This window comes from Dreissena polymorpha, chromosome 1 (assembly GCF_020536995.1).
Source record: "Dreissena polymorpha isolate Duluth1 chromosome 1, UMN_Dpol_1.0, whole genome shotgun sequence".
Classification (NCBI taxonomy): domain Eukaryota; kingdom Metazoa; phylum Mollusca; class Bivalvia; order Myida; family Dreissenidae; genus Dreissena; species Dreissena polymorpha.
Window position 1 is genome coordinate 104,261,162 of NC_068355.1, and position 24,130 is coordinate 104,285,291.

Here is a 24,130-nt window from a genome sequence, read left to right on the forward strand (position 1 = left end):
AAATCAGGTACAATATGTTGCATACATAAAATCGATCTACTTGTTGTTTGTTTTTATCATTATTTGTTTTCGTTCGTTAAATTTAATTTATTCTGAAATAAGTTCAATTTATGAGAATTGTTTAACCAAAAAATGGTCCCGAAGAAGTGCCAAGCATGGTGATTTTTGTCGTAACCAAATACCGAGCTCTTATATTGTGTTCTAATCCTGAGTTCGTTTTTAGTAAAAACAAATAATAACAACAATATAATCGTTTCAAAAATGCATTTCCTTGCAAGCAAATGTTTTATTCAGACATAATAAGTAACATTTTATTTGATATTTTGCAGGAGTATCATTAAAAACAATGATTTTGTCAACCTTCCCTATATGCGCTTATATGAATTCCACCTATTTTTGCCAACCAGTGGGCGGAGTCTAAACTTTGCAGGTGGGGTGAATTGAGACTTCAATTCCCATTTTCAATGATAAAGGTCATGTGGTAAAAAAGCGCGCAAATCATATGCCAATGATCAATACCATTAAAATATAAACGTTCAGCGCTTTTTTCAATATTTGGCATTTTAATAAAATATTTACGTTTAAAGTTTAGTGGTAACAGTATGAGATTTGTCATGCGACACACAGGTTTATTGATCGGAATGTTTAATGTATTTTCACGCTTCAATAAACTTAAATGAAATATGCGAAGTGATAGCTTTAATAGACGTCAATATAATAAAAAATGAAATATTTGTGCAATTTAAGCATATATAGTGCAAGAGACGTTGATATTATCAGCAACACTGTACACTTTTCTCTCTGACGTATTTTGTATCATCTTATTACGTCACGCTAAGGGACACAACTCTTACACTAGTAAATGTGAATAACTGAAAGGGTCTATAGGAGCATAATATATTAATGTTAACCCAAGATAAAAGAATAGAAGAGAATAACATTTGTAGTTAACTTCTGTTGTTCAACAGAATTTTAGATAAAAGAATAGAAGAAAACAACATTTGCAGTAAACTTATGTTATTTTGCATATCTCAGTAATCATAAATTCATGTTACAGTAACACATGCTATAATGTACAGTTGCTATGGTTACCTGTATAACCGAGGCAGCATGTTCCTGAGAACTGTAAGTCACATCGACCCCATTGATTTCTAGCACCCGGTCGTCCGGACGCAGTCGCCCATCTAATACTGCTAAACTATTTGGCACCTAGCAAGGTAAGGGCAATAAAGAGTGTTCTTTAGTATTCATTAAGTCATACAAGTAAAGCATACATACCAGGAGTATAAAATGGCAATATCTAAGCGAAAATGTAGACTTGAAAATTGCTAAATTTATAAAATTATGCAGAGTGTAGGATGGTAGTGTCTACACATGAAATTATATACCATATATTGTAATTACATACTTTTGACAACAAATTAAACAAGAATATCAGTGAAACTGATGGATGCTCCCCGATGATGCGCTTTGTCAATCTATGTGTTAATAACCACCTAAAAAATAAATAAATATATTATTAGCCTCAGTGACCTTGACCTCAAACCTCATCAAAAGGTAGAGGTGCATGCAAGGTACCTACAAGCCAAATATGTAAGAGATCGGTAAAATATTGAAGGCGCTATGAGAAACTGTAACAAAAATGTGACAGAAACATCTATTTTTAGCCTCTGTGACCTTGACCCCAGTGACCTCAAACCTCATCAAAATGTAGAGGTCCCTGAAAGGTACCTACATGCCAAATATGTAAGAGAACGGTAAAATATTAAAGGCGCTATGAGAAACTGTAACAAAATTGTGACGGAAAAATATATTATTAGCCTCGGTGATCTTGACCCCAGTGACCTCAAACCTCATCAAAAGCTAGAGGTCCATGAAAGGTACCTACATGCCAAATATTTAAGAGAACGGTAAAATATTGAAGGCGCTATGAGAAACTGTAACAAAATTGTGACGGAAAAATGTATTATTAGCCTTGTTGACCTTGACCCCAGTGACCTCAAGCCTCATCAAAAGGTAGAGGTCCATGAAAGGTACCTACATGCCAAATATATAAGAGATCGGAAAAATATTGAAGGTGCTATGAGAAACTGTAACAAAATTGTGACGGAAAAATGTATTATTAGCCTTCGTGACCTTGACCCTAGTGACCTCAAACCTCATCAAAAGGTAAAGGTCCATGCAAGGTACCTGCATGCCAAATATGTAAGAGATCGGTAAAATATTGAAGGAGCTATGAGAAACTGTAACAAAAGTGTGATGGATGTAAGGAAGTAAGTAAAGGAAGTACGGAAGTAAGGAACTTCAAACTGGCAATTATATGCTCCCCGAAAATTTTCGTGGAGCATAAAAACAACAATATTAAACAAGGGCTGTTTGTAAAACATGCATGCCCCTGTATGGGCTGTCAGTTGTAGTGGCAGCCATTGTGTGAATATGTTTTTTGTCACTGTGACCTTGACCTTTGACCTGAAAATCAATAGGGCTTATCTGCCAGTCATGATCAATGTACCTTTGAAGTTTCATGATCCTAGGCCTAATTATTCTTGAGTTATCATCCGGAAACCATTTTACCTTTTCGAGTCACCGTGTCCTTGACCTTTGACCTAGTGACCTGAAAATCAATAGGGGTCATCTGCGAGTCATGATCAATGTACCTATGAAGTTTCATGATCCTAGGCATAGGCGTTCTTGAGTTATCATCCAGAAACCATTTTACTATTTCGGGTCACCGTGACCTTGACCTTTGACCTAGTGACCTGAAAATAAATAGGGGTCATCTACAAGTCATGGTCAATGTACCAATGAAGTTTCATGATCCTAGGCCTGAGCGTTCTAGAGTTATCATCTGGAAACCATTTTACTATTTCGGGTCACCGTGACCTTGACTTTTGACCTAGTGACCTCAAAATCAATAGGGGTCATCTGCGAGTCATGATCAATGTACCTAATAAGTTTCATGATCCTAGGCCTAAGCGTTCTTGAGTTATCATCCGGAAACCATCTGGTGGACGGACGGACAGAAGGACGGACGGACCGACATGAGCAAAACAATATACCCCCTCTTCTTCGAAGGGGGGCATAAATATAGCCCACTTATGATTATGTTTTGATTACCCCTTACACTTTTCAATTTTGAGTTCCAAAAGATTTTAAGATAACTATACCGATGCAGCATTACTCACCAAGTTTAATATATACACCCCAGGACCATGTCTGAAAAAATACACATGAGAATCAATTATTTTTATTATTATTAATTGTTTTCTTCTCTTTTACAGGAATTAAAAAAAAACTGAGCTCATGTACCTTTAAATTTTTTTTTATGAATGCCCACAATGTCTTTTAATTCATGCGCTTTTGAGCAGAATAAATGATAACCTAGACTATTTGTGAAATAAAATTGTGAAATATGTATTGACTAAAAAGAAAAAGAGATATACTGATAAAATTTTCAGTTTTAAGTACCCCATTTAAATTGAATCACAAATGATGTAATTGTTTAACTGTTTATTTTTTTTTTTTTTAATGTTTTGATTCATTGGAAAAAAAGTAAAACAATGGAAATTTCAATAACTATATGATTTTTCTATTAAATGTGTCCATTGATGGACAAATGTGTAGACAGTAGATGAAATCATAAATGGTAAAATCGATAAATATTTGCGGGGGTGCTTAACTTACAAAATGGTCTTTATATATTGTGCACAGATTGCATAATTTGAGACTTCACATAAATTAGTGGTTTCACAGTTTATAGTTCACATACTTAAAGATGAACATTTATATTTAAACAATAAATGCAACTTTGTGTAAAATGGGTGAGTAGTATAGCTGGAGCTATTCAATGAAAACAAATGCTATGCCACTCTTTGAATTGAACAAATAAACGGTTTTTTTTTCTCAGTACAGGAAAACACAATAACAGTATAAAATAAAACACTACCTTTTTCCAACAAGCTTTATCCCCAGCTGTTTTCCTTTAACTTTCGTCAACACTATTTTTAATATTTCTGAAATCAACATTTATTATTAATTGCAATAATAAATTATGACAATAAACAATAAAAGTAGAACAATATTGCTAAGACTGACATCAAGGGGTTGTTTGAAATAAGAGGTTGTATGTATTTACTAACAACATTTTCTGACATAAATTAGGATGCATAACTAAATTTCAATTCACTTATTATGACTCTAAAGTGGAACATTATTAAATAACAGAAGAGGACCACATGCCATAAGGCACTAACCTGTGACACGAAAGAACTTAAATGTTCTGAGCAGTAGACCGTGTTCACAAGTTTCACAATAGATTGATAAGGAAAACTGCCCAACACCTGGTTGCCAGATTTTAAAACAACCAACAACTATTTTCACAATTAGCTCAGATTAATACTATTTACATTTCCTCAGCAAGTTTCACAATGTATGTGTGTGTGTGTGTGTGTATGTGTGTGTGCGTGTTTGTGTGTGTGTGTGTGTGTGCGTGCGTGCGTGTGTGCGTTCGTTCATGCGTGCGTGTGTGTGTGTGTGTGCGTGCGTGTGTATGTGTAAAAAATGTGATTTCTTGAGTGCTTAATTAAGGAACTTTATGGCAGGCATGTTTTCCATTGATGAGAACTAACACTTGTCTACGAAATCATCACAACAAACATTCAGCACAAGTTTCATGAAGATTGCTCAAAGAAGCATGGCGTCTAGTTCATAAGCTTTTCATTTAATTCGACCAAGTGAGTTTAAGTTTTTGATTAAAAGATAAATACAAAATTAATAGCCAATTTCTATTAGGTATTAAGGATTTTCAATAATTATCTAAATGATATAAATTTAAATTGATGCAAAAATTCCCCATTATATTTGTGTAATTCATATTTCTAAAATGGTGATAAAAGCCCTGCCTTACAATACATCAGATAGCCATGGACTGGTTACTACAGTTACTACCTTCTTTCTCGATTGGTCTCTCCTCCTCTGCCTTCTCCCGGTACACAGTCAGGCGACACATCTGGGAATGCTGGGATAGCACCTTCCTAGCCTGGTAGTGTGTAGCCTGAGTCAGATCTTCGCCATTCACCTTTAAAATGGATGTTGGCGCATTATCAAGAAGTAAGCATTATTGAGTTAAATTTATGATATTTAAATTGCAAATTCAAACTTATTAGGAAGTTTTATATGTCATGCTTTGAATACAAATTCAAAATAAGCAACTTTCTACAATTTAGATCAAAACATCACATTGACAATATATCCTCAACAGCGAATGAGAGAAATACCTCGAGTATCTGATCACCAGGTTTGAGCCTGTCGTCTTTAGCTGCTACACTGTCAGGGAACACTTCCTGTACAACGATGCACACGAGTGGCGTGTCACAGCCCCCCACAATGGATATACCAAGCTCCCTTTGGTCCCTCTCAATCTCAATGGTCGATACTTCTCCACACACTATTGGGTGCTTGCCTGCAAACAGAAACAGTCTTTTAGATGTTAGCTTTCAAACAACTAAGGTTGTTCTGATAATCGTAGAGAGCGTAACTACTGATCAACAAATCCCTCAAAAATCAAGGGTTGAGAGCAAGCTGTTGTACCTGTATAACATATTTAACAATAATTTTACATTTGACAAATTCCATTTAAATTATGGCAGAAGTTACAGATATTATGTTGAAATTATATTTTTTGTTCACTTTTCTAAAATAATTGTTTTTTACAAAGTGCATTAAGGCCTATTTCTGTGTTGATAAAAGCATGTTCTTCTATGAAGGCTTAAACAATAAATAGATAGTGTTATAGCTGGTTTCATTGTTTCTTTTTTATTTTCCCTAACAAAAACATTGTTCAGCCAACTGATTTAACACAGGGGTGGAATTTCCTCTCCAGTAAGATTTCCTCACTTTTAGTATAATTTAATGTATATGTCTGAACTATTTAAAAAAAGGTTAATCTTTTTTTAATCACTGGTTCAGTTTGTGTGAATCCTGCATAAAAGTATGAGAGATTGTAAATCAATATCATTTTCCAGCCTTGATGTTTTTGCAAAAGCAAAATCTCACCACTGTAGACAATTATAGTGTACTAACTTACATTGATGTTTGTATGTTTTGTGGCCGTTTGATTAGCCTACCTTAAAAAGCCCAACTTCATTTACTTAGACACTGAGTGTTATATATAATACATTCAAAGAGCTAACAGCTGCATTACCTTCAGCACTTTGATTTTACTTACTGAAAAATGTTTGATAAAAAGACATCAAGGATTTAGTGTGAAATAGTTGTAACATTTCAATCTTATATACTAATGTGTCCAACTCAACCATAAAGGTAAATTTATCATTCCACCTTTACTATTGTCAGTAAATAGTACTAACAAAAACTCTTGATACTTTTATTCAAGACATAAATTATCTGATATGAAGCATGAAATCTAAAACATAACAATAACAGTTTTATTAAATAAGACAATAGCAAACAACGAAATAAAATTAATCTTTTTAAGAGTATAAAATCTAGAACATTACGACAACAATACTCATTATATTAATTTCAATGGCAAACATTAACGCAGGGGAGGTTATCCAGTTGACTGAAAGTACGGGTTACAGTACACTATCTACCGAACCACTTTTACATTTTGTTGCGATGTTTTTTTAAGCATGTATCCATGCGCAGTTTGTTACTTGTCAATTGTCTCGGCTTAATTGGAGTAGGGTCAAACTGTCATGCATAGCACCTCGTTGATTTTAGCTTAATTGAAGTAGGGTCAAACTGTCATGCATAGCACCTCGTTGTTTTTATTACAATTACACCCAATTACACTAGACAGGATGGGTATCACTTATTGGACTGTTTGTTGCGATTTTGGTATATTGCACATTCGGATTATCCCGCTATATTGGAACTAAACATTGAATGTAAAAGACTCATTAATGACGTAGAGTTAATTTTACGAAACAATTGTTTTGTAAACCGTTTCAAACAAATACAAAAATAAACACATTTTCAACATTTATTACATTATAATCGATAGCAATAAGCGACCACTATTTTAAAGACCACCATGGTGTGAATGCCTGATGAAATCAATAATTAGCCGATAAATCGCTGATCAGGTGTCATAAACAACACTGGTACACACGATAAGTAGAATCGGATTGTTAATTGGGGGCAATAAAGGGATTAGCGGTGGTAAGTGTTAGCGAAACAGAGCTTGAATAGCGAATTTTATTGGGAACCTATAGACCTTACATCGTTTTTTACGAATGTCGGGACAAATCGTCTCACGGCGGGACGGCGGGACAAAGGGTCCAAAAGCGGGACTGTCCCGCCGAGATCGGGACGTATGGCATGTATGATAATGATACTAGAATCATCTTTAACATTTAACCCCCACCCTCACTGAGGGATATAAGTTGTTCGTTCACAATCAAGGCAGTATGCAGCCATGGCACATTGGTTTATTTCCCTCACATATACCCCTTTATACTCCTGCTTGGAGAGGAGCAATGGTGAATTAATTTTTTGCTCAGGAAAATTCCGTGATCTGAGTGGGATTTGAACAAGGGACCTTGCAATTCCTAGACCAGCATCCGATCACTAGACCATGCTCTCAAGGATCAATATACCAAATGCCATCTTGTTGGCTTAGTTTTCTAAATTGAAATGATTTTTTTCCAAATTTGAAACAGCAAATGTTTGTTTACACTGTAATACTATACAAAGTGAGTTCAAAGAACATTACAATTCTTAGTCCAAAAAGACTATTGCCAAGCAATAAAAGCCCCCTACCTCTCCATATTGCTATCTGTCCATATTACAAGTTTCATGAAACAAGAGATGTGTTTGTCAGAAACACAATGCTACCTTCTGCGCCACTTTGAACCATACATTTGACCTTTGACCTTAGAGGATGACCTTGACCTTTCACAACTCAAAATGTGCAGCTCCATGAGATACACAGGCATGCCAAATATCAAGTTGCTATCTTCAATATTGCAAAAGTTATGACCAATTTTAAAGTTTTTGGACGGACGGACAGACTGACTGGCGGACAGACAGTAGGGGACTAACAAATATAACAACATAACAACTGTTATAATAACTCTTATCATACAAATAAAGAAAAAGTTTCATAATGCAACAGTTCAAATTGAATAGGCACCATATTTAATTCCCAATTTTGTATAAAAATCAATGAGTAATTACAATGCTTTCAAATTAATACTGACATAAGTGCTTAAATATTAAACGTCATTGATAAAGCAATAATCCTCTGCAATTTGTACTTTATAATGATCATAATGGGAAGTTTATAATGTATGATTGTATAAAACATTCATTTACATTTTAGCTGTTTAATGCAACATTGAATAAAGACTTGTGACATTAAGTTAAGTGATCGTTCATTAAATAGACAGAGACAAACTTTATTTTTCATGTAAATTTAGGGAAAAATTTAGTTAAAGTGCAAAAACTTACAAACAAAAATGACCATTGCCATTGGCTCATAATTCTTGTGCTGAATTGGGTATATTACTAATACTTGCAACTCTATTTTTCCCCTACATATTTTGCATATGCATGAATGTTTGAAATTCTAAGAGAGGAGGGGGATGACATCAAAGGTTTGATGGGGTGCTTTAATAACATATGGGGATAGCCCTTGAAGGTGCACATACATTTGAGGCAAACTCTTTAATGAGCCTTGTCTGTGAAAAGGGGCTTTAACACATGTGTGTAAAGAGTCTTCCCATATAAGCCTGTGCAGGCTTCTAAAGGCCTTGAACAATCCACTCGACCGCTCGAATTTGCGAGTGTAGTTGACAGTCAGGTGAGTAAAGCTTGTTAAATAATTGACCGACCGGGCGAGTGCTGTTTTTCCGGTTGAGGAATATAAATTCAGTTCCAGAAATCCTGCCACATGGATATAAATTGCGAACTATTTTTTGAACGAACAAAAAATATGTTTACTACAAAAAGAAACTGCACTTTCGTTTTGACAATGTAAATGTAATATCCTAGATAAATGTATTCGCCATTCCAATGCTTAGACCGAGTAATTAAGGCCAATAAGGACTCAACTTAATTGTGTAAACACTTGCTCAATTAACCGCTTCACTCCACCTCTGTTCTCTGCAAAAGATTCAAAAGGCGGAGCTATGCACCTGCTGTTACTTAATTGGATGTTTGCCATTGAGTAACGAACAAACAATTGGTTCAGAACATTGATTGCTTGACAAAGGAAGCCAATTTTGTCAGCGAGAAAGGTGTTGCTTTATGGCTTCAGACAGGAAGCGGCTTTCCTTTTGATGACGTCAAACTGTCAATTCAAGCTGAGTGCAAATTTTCGCAAGACTTGTACTGATGCCATTGACTCTTTATTTTAAAATTCATTAACAAGAGGGCCTGAAAGGCCCAAAGTCGCTCACCTGAGATAACAAGATATTATTGGGACAAATAATCTGACCAAGTTTCATGAAGATTGGAAAAAAAATGTGGCCTCTAGAGTGTTAACAAGGTTTTACTATAGCCATATAAGGAAAAATGCCCCGCCCCCTGGCAGCCATGCTTTTCAACCAACCAGCATCATTTTTGAACTCGTCCAAGATATTATCGAGACGAATCTTCTGACCAAGTTTCATGAAGATTGGAAAATAAATGTGGCCTCTTGAGTGTTAACAAGATTTTACTATAGCCATATAAGGAAAAATGCCCCACCCCTTGGCAGCCGTGTTTTTCAAGCAAACATAACCATTTTTGAACTCATCCAAGATTTCATTGAGACCAATCTTCTGACCAAATTTCATGAAGATTGGAAATAAATGTGGCCTCTAATGTGTTAACAAGGTTTTACTAAAGCCATAAATTATAGCCATATAAGGCAAAATGCCCCGCCCCTGGTGGCCATGTTTTTAAAGCAACCAAAACCATTTTCGAACTCATCCAAGATATTATTAGGACAAATATTCTGACCAAGTTTCATGATGATCGGAAAATAAATGTGACCTCTAGAGTGTTAACAAGGTTTTACTATAGCCATATAAGGAAAAATGCCCCGCCCTATGGCGGCCATGTTTTCCAACCAACCGGCATCATTTGTGAACTCGTCCAAGTAATTATTTGGATGATTCTTCTGACCGAGTTTCATGAAGATCGGACTATAAATGTGGCCTCTAGAGTGTTAACAAGATTTTACTATAGCAATATAGAGCCATATAAGGAAAAATGCCCCGCCCCTTGGCAGCCATGTTTTTCAAGAAAATGTAACCATTTTCGAACTCATCCAAGATATCAATAAGACATATCTTCTGACCAAATTTCATGAAGATTGGACAATAAATGTGGCCTCTAGAGTGTTAACAAGGTTTTACAAAAGCCATATATAGCCTTATAAGAAAAAATGCCCCGCCCCCTGGTGGCCATGTTTTTAAAGAAACCAAAACCATTTTCAAACTCATCCAAGATATCATTGGGACAAATCTTCTGACAAAGTTACATGAAGATCGGAAAATAAATGTGGCCTCTAGAGTGTTAACAAGTTTTTACTACAGCCATATAAGAAAAAAATGCCCCGCTCCCTGGCGGCCTTGTTTTTCAACCAACGGGCATCATTTTTGAACTTGTCCAAGATTTTATTGGGATGAATCTTTTGACCAAGTTTCATGAAGATTGGACAATAAATGTTGCCTCTACAGTGTTAACAAGATTTTACTATAGCCATATATAGCCATATAAGGAAAAATGCCCCGACCCTTGGCAGCCATGTTTTTCATGCAAAGGTTACCAATAAATGTGGCCTCTGGAGTGTAAACAAGGCAAATGTTGACGGCGCACGATGGACGACGCACGACAGACAAAAGGCGATCACAAAAGCTCACCATGAGCACGTTGTGCTCAGGTGAGCTAAAAAAACAATATATTATCTAACATTAAACTTTGGATTTAACTATCAAAATAAAGCAAAAGTGAAGTTGCAAATGAGATTAAATTAATTCGCCGGATTTAAAATACGACATTTTACATTGTGAATCCACAAGTTTTCATGACAAGAACAACAATAACAACCATTACTGTGACAACGCAGAGATCGATCTTCCTCATAATTTATATTAAACAAGAGGGCCTGAAAGCCCAAAGTCGCTCACCAGAGATAACAAGATATTATTGGGACTAATCTTCTGACCAAGTTTCATGAAAATCGGAAAATAATGTGGCCTCTAGAGTGTTAACAAGGTTTTACTATAGCCAAATAAGGAAAAATGCCCCTCTCCCTGGCAGCCATGTCTTTCAACCGACCGGCATCATTTTTGACCTCTTCCAAGATATTATTGGGATGAATCTTCTGACTAAAGTTCATGAAGAACGGACAGTAAATGTGGCCTCTAGAGTGTTAACAAGATTTTACAATAGCCATATAAGGAAAAATGCCCCGCCCTTTGGAAGCCATGTTTTTCAAGCAAACATAATTATTTTCGAACTCGATCATCCAAGATATCATTGAGACCAATCTTCTGACAATATTTCATGAAGATTGGACAATAAATGTGGCCTCCAGACCCTCGAATAAAAACTCACTTTTTAACAACACACACATTTAGCACGCTTAAAAGTGCGTTAATTCTGTGTTTTTAATCTGTGTTTTCAGTGTGCATAAGTGCGTTTAAGTTCGCATTGTGTGTGTTTTTTTTTCTTTCTAAGTGAGTATTTAAGTGAAACAGTTAGTTTTTTGTGCGTTTTTTCTCCTTAACTGCGCTTTTGAGTGTAGATGTGAGCAGAATGTTAGTCTTTTATCTAAGAAGTGTGTTTTAAGATTTATAGATGTAGGTTTTTCGCACAAAAGTGTGTTTTTTCTTTTTTGATGTGCGTCTTTGAAAGCATAAGTTAGTCTTTTATTTCGTAAGTGCGCTTTTATCATACATCTGTTTTAAAAGGACAAATCTAAAAAGACACACATTTAGCACACTTCTAAAAAAGTGTGTCTTTAATTAATTTACAAAAAAATGAATTAATATAGTAATATACCTGTTATAATATAATGTGCAGTTTGAATTTAAAGCGGTTACTGGTTGTACTGAATTCTTTTTAATCTTCACATAATGTTAAAATGGTCTTATTGTTGCAATTTGTCTGCTCATAAAATATGTGAATCAGTATAGAACAGCTTTTAAAAGGGCAAGTACAAATAAATCAGGCTGTGGGTAACTAATTAAAAATATTGAAAGTGTCAAAAATATTATTTGGGCTTGCAAGCATCAATTATATCTCCTCAACATAAAACAATAAGTATTTGAACTTTCTTTGAACTGATATTTAACCCCAATACAATTAATGTCTTCCACATTGACCATAATCATACATTTTAAAAGGCAATTAAAATAATATTTATAATATTATTATTATTTGCTAACAACATTCAGCATGTTATATTTAAATATTCACAATTAGATATAATGTGCTAAGGGTGCTGTGTATTATTCAATAAATATTTTGGTGTTGAAATGTGCCTTGGCTTATCAGTGGATATTTTCTCAAATTATGTAATTTTTGGCTGACACAGCATGGCATCATATCCTCCATCTAGCCTAACAAAGGGGTGTTGATAGACAACATTAAGACTTATTATTCTAGTGTAAAATGTATTTAAATAGACCAGTTGACGAGTGACGTCATGCGCACCTGCAAAGTTTAGACTCCGCCCACTGGTTGGCAAAAAGAGGTAGAATTCATATAAGCGCATCTAGCGAATGTTGACAAAATCATCGTTTTTAGGGTTAATCATGCACAATATCAAATATAATTTTACTAATTATGTCTGAATACATTAGCATGCAAGAAAATGCATATTTGGAACGATTATATTGTTGTTATTATTTGTTTTTACTAACAACTGGAGTGGGACACAATCTAAGAGCTCGATATGTGGTAACCACAAAAATCTCTCTACTTGGCATTTCTTCGCGACCATTTTCAGTTGAAACATTCTCAGAAATTGGAATTCTTTCAGAATAAATTAAATTTAATGAACGAAAACAAATAAGGATGATAACAAACAACCAATAAGTCAATTTTATGTACGCAACATAGGGTAACTGATTTGAACCTTTATATGTCTGAAAAACAACAACAAAGACCCGTAAAATGTATTTTATGGGTCTTTGGAAAAAACTTACCTTGTTACACATTAATTAAATTCTCTTGATTCATGTAATTGTTTGATTTAATTGTTCACACTAATTTTTACACTCTTTGTTGCAGCATTTATATCCCGGTGTTTAATTGCACCTTTGTTCATCACCACCCGATTATCTCGTTATGATCGGATACTGTCAAAACAATTACAAACAAAACATTGTGTCATAAACCCAGGGACCTATACTTGGGTCCCTGGATAAACCACATGTGGCAGATCAGTGTCTGGTCATTAAACACATGTTACGATACTTCCATGTCATCTCTTGGCATATTGAGCCGTCATTTTAGCCAAATTTAGAAGCTAAAATACTGAACAGTTGCTTCAATAAAATATTTTAACATTAAAAAAAGAAGACATTTGTCGGAAATGGATTAACAGGAACTAGTGAATATATATTAGCCAGTTTAATCATAATAATACATTGTTTAATAATTATACATTTAATATATTGTGCAATTTTACTGCTACGCAATTAAGGTATTTAACGGGTACCAGCAAAAGTAAACTCCAGTATTACGTGTAAAGATTGTAAATTGCTGCAGTGTACGAAACACCATAATGAACACAAACAATCACGAACGCCGGTAAATAAATGCGTTAAATAAATTACATATATGCATTTTCCATTAAACGATAGATTTGTATCACTCCTTATTACTAGTAAAGAGATTTCAATATACATGCAAAGACAGTTAAATTTGCATAATATGCAGGGGTTTTCCGTTTGTATGCTAAATAAAATTAATATTGCCATTCAATGAAAACAAAACGAAAATTCATTCAATGTAAAATAAAATTACCATAATTTATTTAAAAATTGTAATGTATTCCGCTTTTTAGGGCTTTGTTTTATAATTGATTAAATGCACCGCTGACACTATCGATCGCTGATAAAAAATAACACTATCCACACCACTTATAATTATAATACAATTAATATATGTTTTATTATTGTTAAAATCTAATTTGTTTAAGTCTCACTGTCAGAAAGAATACGGCTTATGTATTGTTTTCTTTTGTGGATTGTCGGTATTTAGTCTTCCGATCACGTTTACTCTATGCTTATATCTACTTTGTATTTTTATGAAGAGGAAATTTTATTTGTGAATATACATTTATTCGGTGCTAAATATGATATATTGGCACTATTTTTAAAAAGTTTTAATGTTTATTTCGGTTTTATTACCAATTTATTGACTAAACAAAAGCCCTTTATACATGTTTTACGTTACTGTAACCAGTGTTTTTTGCCAACCAGTCAGTGCGCATGCACGGAAAATCCCGAATGTAAACAATAACATTCAACTGGTCTATACTTTCAGCATGAAGTATTGTGTGATGAAAACAATGTGTATTTACTACAATGTGTAAATCAACAATAAGTTTGTTGCAAAGGAGATTCAAAGTGGGTGGTTAAAGTGATATGGTCTCATAGTTCAGCAACTGCCTGATTTTTTTGGAATACACATGTACTAAAGAACAGTTGCAACAGGTTGGTTTTTTCTTTTCTGCATCCTTTTTTTATTTAGTTTTTTGAATTAATTATGATCATTATCATATTTATGTATTGTCACTGGGAAATGTAAATGGATAAGTAAATGTAATGCAATTTTAAGGAAAAACAACACTATTTTAATTATTATGGCTGTATTTTATCATTTTTATGGTTATTGTAATCTTAAATGTTATTTATACCTATTTCTGTTCATTAATGAACAGATTTCTTTACCCAATTTTAAATGAGAACTTTTATATTTTAAATTTGAAGGTTAAACCCCAAGGTGAAATTTACATTGATCAGAAGATCCCTTGGAAAGAATGTTAAAGAGTGCTCAATTAAGGGAGCTAGTACCTGACACCGTGGGACCTGATCCTGACCTCCCAAAGGACAAAAGTCAGGCCATATTTGGCATGTTAATGGCTATGGAAGTGTGCTTGATGTACTTATATTATGCTGGTCATGTTATAAAAACAAAACCTTTAAACATTAATGAGATATTTGTGAATGTTAAGTATCAAATACATTTTTTAAGAGTAAGTGAAAAGTAAACAAATCAGCATATATCATTCAATACTTCATTACAGAGATAGCTGCAAAGAAATTCGACTGACCTGTGGCATTGGTTGAAAGGAAAATGAGAGCCGGGCTCCGTCGCCTCAAAGACCAGATGAACTGATTATATAGGAGGTTTCGGGGATTCCGATAATGACGTCACGTTTGCGCATGGTTAAATTTTGGCCGTCAACACTGCGGCCATTTTGCTATTGTTTGCATTTGATGAACCGCATCGTGATAAGGTTACCATAATAATCTCTACTTGACACATACAGTACACTCCACGCGTTTTCCCCAAAAAACGCGCTCCCTCCGCGGGTTTTTTTCTGCTAGCGAGTGTTCACGCGGCGTTGGAAGAGCGAGGTGAACTCGATAAAACGCTCGGCGTTACGCCGCGTTCGCTAATTCCCGCGGCGTGTATTACTTTAGGCTAGTCGGTAAATGCAGACACTTATCCTTCTAATCAGTGATCGCCGCGCAACGCCGCGTTAGCAGTGTGCTACTGGGCATGCCAAAAAATAAAAACATTGTTATAATAAATTGTTTAAATACTGTAGTACATGTATAAAAAAGATAATTGTATAGAAAATTAATACATATAAAAATTATGTTTTTTAATTCACAGGTACGTCTACAATATGAATTAGTCTAATATAATACATTTGACAAATTAATATTTAAATCAACACATATGACACAAGAATAAATGTTCCGTAAAATTTCCAAATGAGAATAATAATTAGTAATCCGAAACACACTACGATTTTTAATTGTTAACACGACGTTTACAAATGCTTCCAATATACAGTCCTCATGTATATTTCCCGACAAAGCGCGCGAAAATTATGCTGCAATGTACAAGGTCAAGGTACAACGTATACTCCTGCAAAGCGTGCGTGTATTGATTTTTTTATACAAACTTTGTAGCGCAGAGAACATTGTTGATTTCGGTTAAAAGTTTCTTTGGTATTTATTAACGAAATTATATCTCGAATAAGTTGATATTTCCTCTAAAATAATTTCAAATCGAACACGCCGAATCTTTATCGATACGGTATTTTAGTAGAGTAATTTTTTTAACACTAATTGTACTGTAAACTGATTACAGAAGGCATCTGGGCAGGACTGGATTTTAAGTGTTTGACGTTATGAAAACACGCAAAGCTTGTCTACTGACCTATTGTGTAGATTGCTGTCTGCGGTGTTTTGACAAAAGGGATTAACATGTGTGAATGTCACTCTGCCGATTTGGTCCATAATTACTGGTAAACATTGTTTAGAATGTCGACGCAACAAGAATACATGTACAACTGTGAATATTAAATGCAATTATCAACTCAATAGTTACCACCTTTTAGCAATCAATGGAATAACCTACAAACAAAGAGAAAATCAATGCATTAGCGAGCAGAGAATTGACTTTGTTCCGACAATTAAAACCATTCCTTATGTATTCGTTGAACGTGTTTACTTGAGTACGTTATGCCTTTAGACAGGAAGCGGCTTTTCTTTGATTACGTCAAACTGTCAATTCAGATTTGCGAGATTTTTAGGGTCCTTGGTCATTTGTATACATGTTCAGTATAGAAAATCACCTGCTAACATGAAAACTTTGGATTAAATTATTAAAAAAAATGATGCAAACTGTGTTTATATTAATTGGTAAGTATTAGTTAAAAGACGACGTTTTGTGTGTCGTAAATCAACGAGTTTTCTATACAACAACAACTACTTCTACAACCACGTCTTGATCGATCTATCTTGGTTGTTTTTTTAATTGTTAACATTATACTACATGTACATGTATGTACTTTTAATAAATGTAATTTTATTTGAAAATCAGGAAGTCAAACAAAATTAAATTGATCGTTATCTCGTAAAACGCGGAGTTTCCCCCGCGTTGCCAACGCCGAGGGCCGCCGCGTCGGCTTATCAGTTTTGCCGATCGTTAACCGCCGCGTCCAAAATTATGCAAACGCCGCGTATAGCGGGATTTTCTTAATCTCCCTCCAGGTCGAAACCCGCGGAGTATGGAGGGAAATTGGGGAAAACGCGTGGAGTGTACTGTATTCGCGACCCTTTTTAAGAACAACACAATACTCAGAAATTGAAATTCTTTCAGAATAAATTGATTTCAATGAAAGAACACAAAATTAATAAGGACGAAAACAAACAACAAGTAGATTGATTTTATTTAATCAACACGAACTGATTTGAACCTATATGTCTGTAAAAACTTACCTTGTTACAGAATTATTAAATCCTCTTGATAAATGTAATTGTTTTTATTTAATTGTCCACACCAATTTTGACACTCTTTGTGTTTAATTGCCCCTTTGTTCATCACCAACCGATTATCTCGATATGATCGAATACTGTCAAGACAATTACTAAGAAAACAGGGTGTCATAAACCCGAGGACCTATACCCTGCATATACCACATGTGTCTGGTCATTTAACACAATTTATGATACCTCCATATCATCTCTTGGCATATTTAGCGGTCATTTAAGCCAAATACTTAATAGTTGCTTTAATAAAATATTTGAACATGGATTGACAGGAACTATAAAATGTATAATGTTTATTAGCCAGTTTAAACATAACAATGAAGTGTTTATAGCTATAATTTTAAAATATTTTACAAATTTACTGTTACACACTAAACGTATTTAACGGGTAAATGCAAATGTAAACTCCGCTATAACGTGTTTTAAAAGATCGTGCGCGTTACTGCAGTGTTCGAAACATCATCACGAAAACATGCAAACACGTTTGATCATAGTAGGGATAAAATACTTGCGTAAAGTAAATTAAATGTATAGATTTATGGTATCAAAAATGCTAGATTTGTATCGCTCATTAACACTAGTAAAGAGTTTTCAATATACATGCACATGCCAGTTCAATTTTCAAAATATTCATTTTTTTTCATTTGAATGCTAATTAAATTTATTAATATTTTCATTCAATGTAAACGAAACGAAAATTTATTCAATGTATAAGAAAATTAAAACAACATTAAAAGATTAAAATGTTTGTCGCTTTTTAAGGGCTTTGTTTTCTAACTTATTCAATGCACCTCGCTGATGATAAATAACACTTTCGCATTCACACCACTTTTAATTATAATCAAAAATTATTATATGTTTTATTATTTTTAAATATCATTTCTTACTTTAAGAAAGAATACGTGTATTTATATTTTGTTTGTGTGAAATTGTCAGTATTTATATAGTCTTCCGACCTTTCCTCTTATACAATGTAAATGGCCGTGATCGAGAGTGTTGACGGCCAATCTATTTTAAGAAACGTAAAACCCCTCTTGTGACGGCACACAAAGACCTCCTATTAAATTCTTTGATTCATGTTTTTTTTTGTATAATGATTGTTCAACACGAGTCAACATTTTTCCTGTGTATATACTGTTAAGTATGCTATTATGTTTTGTTAAAATTGTTATCATTGAAATTAAATTGTTCATGTATGTTAATAAATGTAATAATGTTGGATCACATTAAAGTGTAAAATTGAATTATCTTGTAGTTATTTAAAATATACTGGGTATACTTACATTTTATTTCAATTTCATATCTGCATTTTAAAACTTTTGACAAAATGCAATTGAATCAACTTTGTTAAGGCAAAAGATGCACATTTAACACACATGTGTGCTTTTAAAAGTGCATTTTTGACTGCCATTCATGTGCGTAAAATGTTCGTTTTATGTGGGTTAAAACTGCGCTATAAGCGAGTTAAATGTGAGCTTTTTATAAGAACTGACTTACAAAAAATGCACATTTAACTCACTTAAGCGCAGTTAAAACTCGCAAAAAAGCGCACATTTTACCAACATGTGTGCTTTTATGTGGGTTAAAACTTCGCTTAAAGTTTGTTTAATGTGCGCTTTTTATCAGTACTGACTAATAAAAGCTCACATTAAACGCACTTAAAAGCGCAGTTTTTAACAATAAAAAAAGTGCACATTTAACACACATGAATGGCAGCAAAAAACACACCTATACGAATGCACACATTTACTCACTTAAAAGCGCAGTTTTTACCCACATAAAAGTGCACATTTTGACACAGTCATAAGCATACTTTTTTCTTATCTAGTTAAAAGCGCACTTTAACCCACATAAAGCGCACATTTGACTCAGTTCCTGTTATTTTTTTATTTGGTAAAAATTCACTTGTTAAGAAAAAGTGAACATAAAACGCAGCGCCAATAACGCTACGTTTAACGCACGTAAAATGTATGTTAAACGTACGTTTTGCTCACTTTTTTGAGAAGGGGAGTGTTAACAAGGTTTTACTAAAGCCATATATAGCCATATTAGGAAAAATGCCCCGCCCCTGGTGGCCATGTTTTTAAAGCAACAAAAACAATTTTTCGAACTCATCCAAGATATCATTGGGACAAATCTTCTGACCAAGTATCATGATGAGCAGAAAATAAATGTGGCCTTTAGAGTGTTTACAAGATTTTACTATAGCCATTTAAGGAAAAATGCCCCACCCATTGGAAGCCATGTTTTTCAAGCAAACATAATTATTTTCGAACTCATCCAAGATATCATTGAGACCAATCTTCTGACCATATTTCATGAAGATTGGACAATAAATGTGGCCTCCAGAGTGTTAACCAGGTTTTTACTAAAGCCATATATAGCCATATAAGGAAAAATGCCCCGCCCCTGGTGGCCATGTTTTTAAAGCAACAAAAACCATTTTCGAACTCATCCAAGATATCATTGGGAAAAATCTTCTGACCAAGTTTCATGATGATCGGAAAATAAATGTGACCTCTAGAGTGTTAACAAGGTTTTACTATAGCCATTTAAGGAAAAATGTCCTGCCCCCACGATGGCCATGTTTTTCAACCAATCGGCATCATTTTTGAACTTGTCCAAGATATTATTGGGGTTAATCCTCTGAGTTTCATGAAGATCGGACTATAAATGTGGCTTCTAGAGTGTAAACAAGATTTTACTATAGCCATATATAGCCATATTAGGAAAAATGCCCCGCCCCTTGGCAGCCATGTTTTTCAAGCAAACGTAACCAATTTCAAACTCATCCAAGAAATCAATAAGACAAATCTTCTGACCATATTTCATGAAGATTGGACAATAAATGTGGCCTCTAGAGTGTTAACAAGGTTTTACTATAGCCATATTAGGAAAAATGCCCCGCCTCCTGGCCGCCATATTTTTCAACCAAAGGGCATCATTTTTGAACTCGTCCAAGATATTATTGGGATGAATCTTCTGACCAAGTTTCATGAAGATTGGACAATAAATGTGGCCTCTAGAGTGTTAACAAGATTTTACTATAGCCATATAAGGAACAAGACTATTGTCAAGCAAAATAAGTCCCCTACCGGCTCCACCATTGTCAGAAATTCCACCATTTTCAGAATATATTTTTTTTATTTGTTGCCATAGCAACCAGAATTTTTGACTTAGGAACGAAATGAAATGACGTACATAATGTCCATATTGACATCTATCCATGTTCCAAGTTTCATGAAAAAATATTTAGAACTTTTAAAGTTATCGCAGGATCCAGAAAAGTGCGACGGACTGACTGACTGACTAACAGACAGACAGAGTGCAAACCGTAAGTCCCCTCCGGTGAAACCGGTAGGGGACTAAAAATGCCCCGCCCCTTTGCAGCCATGTTTTTCAAGCAAAGGTTACCATTTTTGAACTCATCCAAGATATCATTGGGACAAATCTTCCGAGCAAGTTTCATGAAGATTGGAAAATAAATGTGGCCTCTAGAGTGTTAACAAGGTTTTACTATAGCCATATAAGGAAAAATGTCCCGCCCCCTGGCGACCATGTTTTTCAACCAACCAGCATCATTTTGGAACTCATCCAAGATATTATTGGGATGAATCTTCTGACCAAGTTTCATGAAGATCAGACAATAAATGTGGCCTCTAGAGTGTTAACAAGATTTTGCTATAGCCATATATAGCCATATAAGGAAAAATGCCCCGCCCCTAGGCAGCCATGTTTTTCAAGCAAACGTTACCATTTTCGAACTCATCCAAGACATCATTGAGACCAATCTTTTGACCAAATTTCATGAAGATTGGACAATAAATGTGAGTTAACAAGTCAAATGTTGAAGACTCACGACGGACAAAAAGCGATCACAAAAGCTCACCATGAGCACGTTGTGCTCAGGTGAGCTAAAAAAAAAATCATTATCGATATCATAAGTCAAGACTATACTTTTAATCATTTTTTGGATGAAAAAAAATCTCCACTTATGACTGCAATTTTACGTTTAGTTTTGGCTGATAGATGTTTGTTTATTACAATGTGACACAGTCAGATGATTATATATACACTGTATATATATAGTTTAAGTTTAAAAAAAGGTTTTGGTTGATCATTACTATAAATATAGATATTTTTTTTAATGCAAGGCGAGAAGATTAAAGTGAAGGGTGAATGGATTGTCAGGCCTACTCACCCTGCAGGGCCAGTGGCTCTGGAAATTATTGTCAAGGCCTGTACTCAGGGACGACACTTGCCACTTAATTGATTTTATTTGTTTAAAGGAAGAGTGTTCTTGACAAAATTCAAGTTCAGACAGAGTGTCTTCCCTGATTAGCTTGTGCAGACTGCACAGGCTAATCTGGGATGACACTTTACACACATGCATTAAACCCCTTTTTCACACAGGGTGGCTATAATGTAAGGTGGCTGAACCTGCGTTCTGGTCCCGGTAACTGCACTCCCACAGGTGGCTCTGCAGGGCACTCCGAGGTCCCTGGAACCTGCAGCCTAGGCTCGCCTTGATGCACCTCGTCACCGCACCTCGACATCTGTAACAAACACATACAGTAAAATGCACTTAACACTTTTAATAGATGAAATTCATAGCACAAGTAAAATTGTATTTACCAAAACAATATAAAACATTTTCCATAAAGAGACATTTTCCATTACAATTCACAAACACATTAATGACATTTAACTAAGAAATACAAGAGGGCCATCAGGCCCTAAGGCGCTCATCTGAAAGCCAAAGGAACTAGACTATTCTGAAAAAAATGCAAGCTGATTCATGAAGATTATTTTGGACCAAAAAAGTGACTTTTAACATGTTTTTTTTTATATTTGACCTTGTGACCTAGTTTTTGAGCTCATATGACTCAGCTTCAATCTCTGGCAAAATTTCATTGGGACAAATGTTCTGACCAAGTTTCATGAAGATTGGCCAAGAAATGTGGCTAATATAGTGTCAACAAGTTTTCACTAAAGCCATATAAGGACAACTGCCACCCCCCTGGCGGCCATGTTTTTCAACGAACCATAACCATTTTCAAACTCACTCGAGCTATTGTTAGAACAAATGTTCTGATCAAGTTTCATAAAGATTGGATAATAAATGTGACTTCTAGAGTGTTAACAAGGTTTTGTAGTAAATAGCCATTTAAGGAAAAATGCCACGCCCCCTTGCGTCCATGTTTTTTAACGGATCTCAACCATTTTTGAACTTAGCCCAGATATTATTAGTTCAAATATTCTGACCAAGTTTCATGAGCATTGGACCACAACTGTGACTTCTAGAGTGTTAACAAGGTTTTACCATACAGTAAAGCCATATAAGGAAAACTGCCCTGCCCCATGGCGACCATGTTTTTCATTCAACTGGAACCATTTTCAAACTCGTCCAAGATATTATTGGGACCCATGTTTTGACCATGTTTCATGAAGATTGGACTAAAAATGTGACTTCTAGAGTGTTAACAAGGTTTTACTATAGCCATATAAGGAAAACTGCCATGCCCCCTGGCGGCCATGTTTTTCAACCAACCGGAACCATTTGGAACTCGTCCAAGATATTATTGGGACACATGTTCTGACAAAGTTTCATGAAGATTGGACAAAAAATGTGACTTCTAGAGTGTTAACAAGGTTTTACTATAGCCATATAAGGAAAACTGCCACGCCCCCTGGCGGCCATGTTTTTCAACCAACCGGAACCATTTTCGAACTCGTCCAAGATATTATTGGGACACATGTTCTGACAAAGTTTAATGAAGATTGGACTAAAAATGTGACTTCTAGAGTGTTAACAAGGTTTTACTATAGCCATATAAGGAAAACTGCCACGCCCCCTGGCAGCCATGTTTTTCAACCAACCGGAACCATTTTTGAACTCGTCCAAGATATTATTGAGACACATGTTCTAACCAAGTTTCATGAAGATTGGACAATAAATGTGACCTTTAGAGTGTTAACAAGGCAAATGTTGACGACGCACGATGCACGACAGACAAAAGGGGATCACAATAGCTCACCACGAGCACGTTGTGCTCAGGTGAGCTAATAAAAAAAGAGGAAAACTTCAGCAATAAACATTATTTACATTACTGCTTTAAAAATGTTATCTTTATTTCCAGGAATCCTAACCATATAATTATTGCTAATAGGTAGTACAATCAGATATTTCTAATCACACTGAGTCTTGATTTTTTTTAGTAACCAAATTAGATGGATGAACTGTCATGAACAACACACATATAGCTTTAACGGTACTACTTTCCCAGTACAGCTTAAGCTGACAAGATGAATTAAATAAGCACAAACATTTTCATTTAACAAATTCAAACAGTTTCTGAAAAATAACACAGAAACCTGTTATGTGTGTGGTTTCACCTGTGAGCTAGATGCGAGTCTTTGTGTTGTCTCACCTGTGACTCCTGCAATTTATGTGGTCTCACCTGTGAACTAGATGTGATTCCTGCAACGTATGTGGTCTCACCTGTGAGCTAGATGTGAGTCATGCAATATGTGTGGTCTCACTTGTGCGCTAGATGTGACTCCTGTAATTTATGTGGTCTCACTAGTGAGCT

At 34.9% G+C, this 24,130-nt stretch overlaps 1 protein-coding gene across 3 annotated transcripts in view; it reads right to left on the minus strand.

The window, feature by feature from the left end:
* Positions 1 to 24,130, minus strand: part of LOC127865184 (ligand of Numb protein X 2-like) — a 185,798-nt gene that overhangs the window by 27,881 nt on the left and 133,787 nt on the right. For all 3 annotated transcript variants that reach the window (XM_052405157.1, XM_052405156.1, XM_052405158.1), the window contains exons 5-10: positions 21,978 to 22,093; positions 5,277 to 5,461; positions 4,948 to 5,077; positions 3,947 to 4,013; positions 3,186 to 3,216; positions 1,093 to 1,209 (exon numbers count right to left, since the gene is read on the minus strand). In XM_052405157.1, the coding sequence (XP_052261117.1) occupies positions 1,093 to 1,209; positions 3,186 to 3,216; positions 3,947 to 4,013; positions 4,948 to 5,077; positions 5,277 to 5,461; positions 21,978 to 22,093 (646 nt within the window). The remainder of the gene's footprint in view (positions 1 to 1,092; positions 1,210 to 3,185; positions 3,217 to 3,946; positions 4,014 to 4,947; positions 5,078 to 5,276; positions 5,462 to 21,977; positions 22,094 to 24,130) is intronic.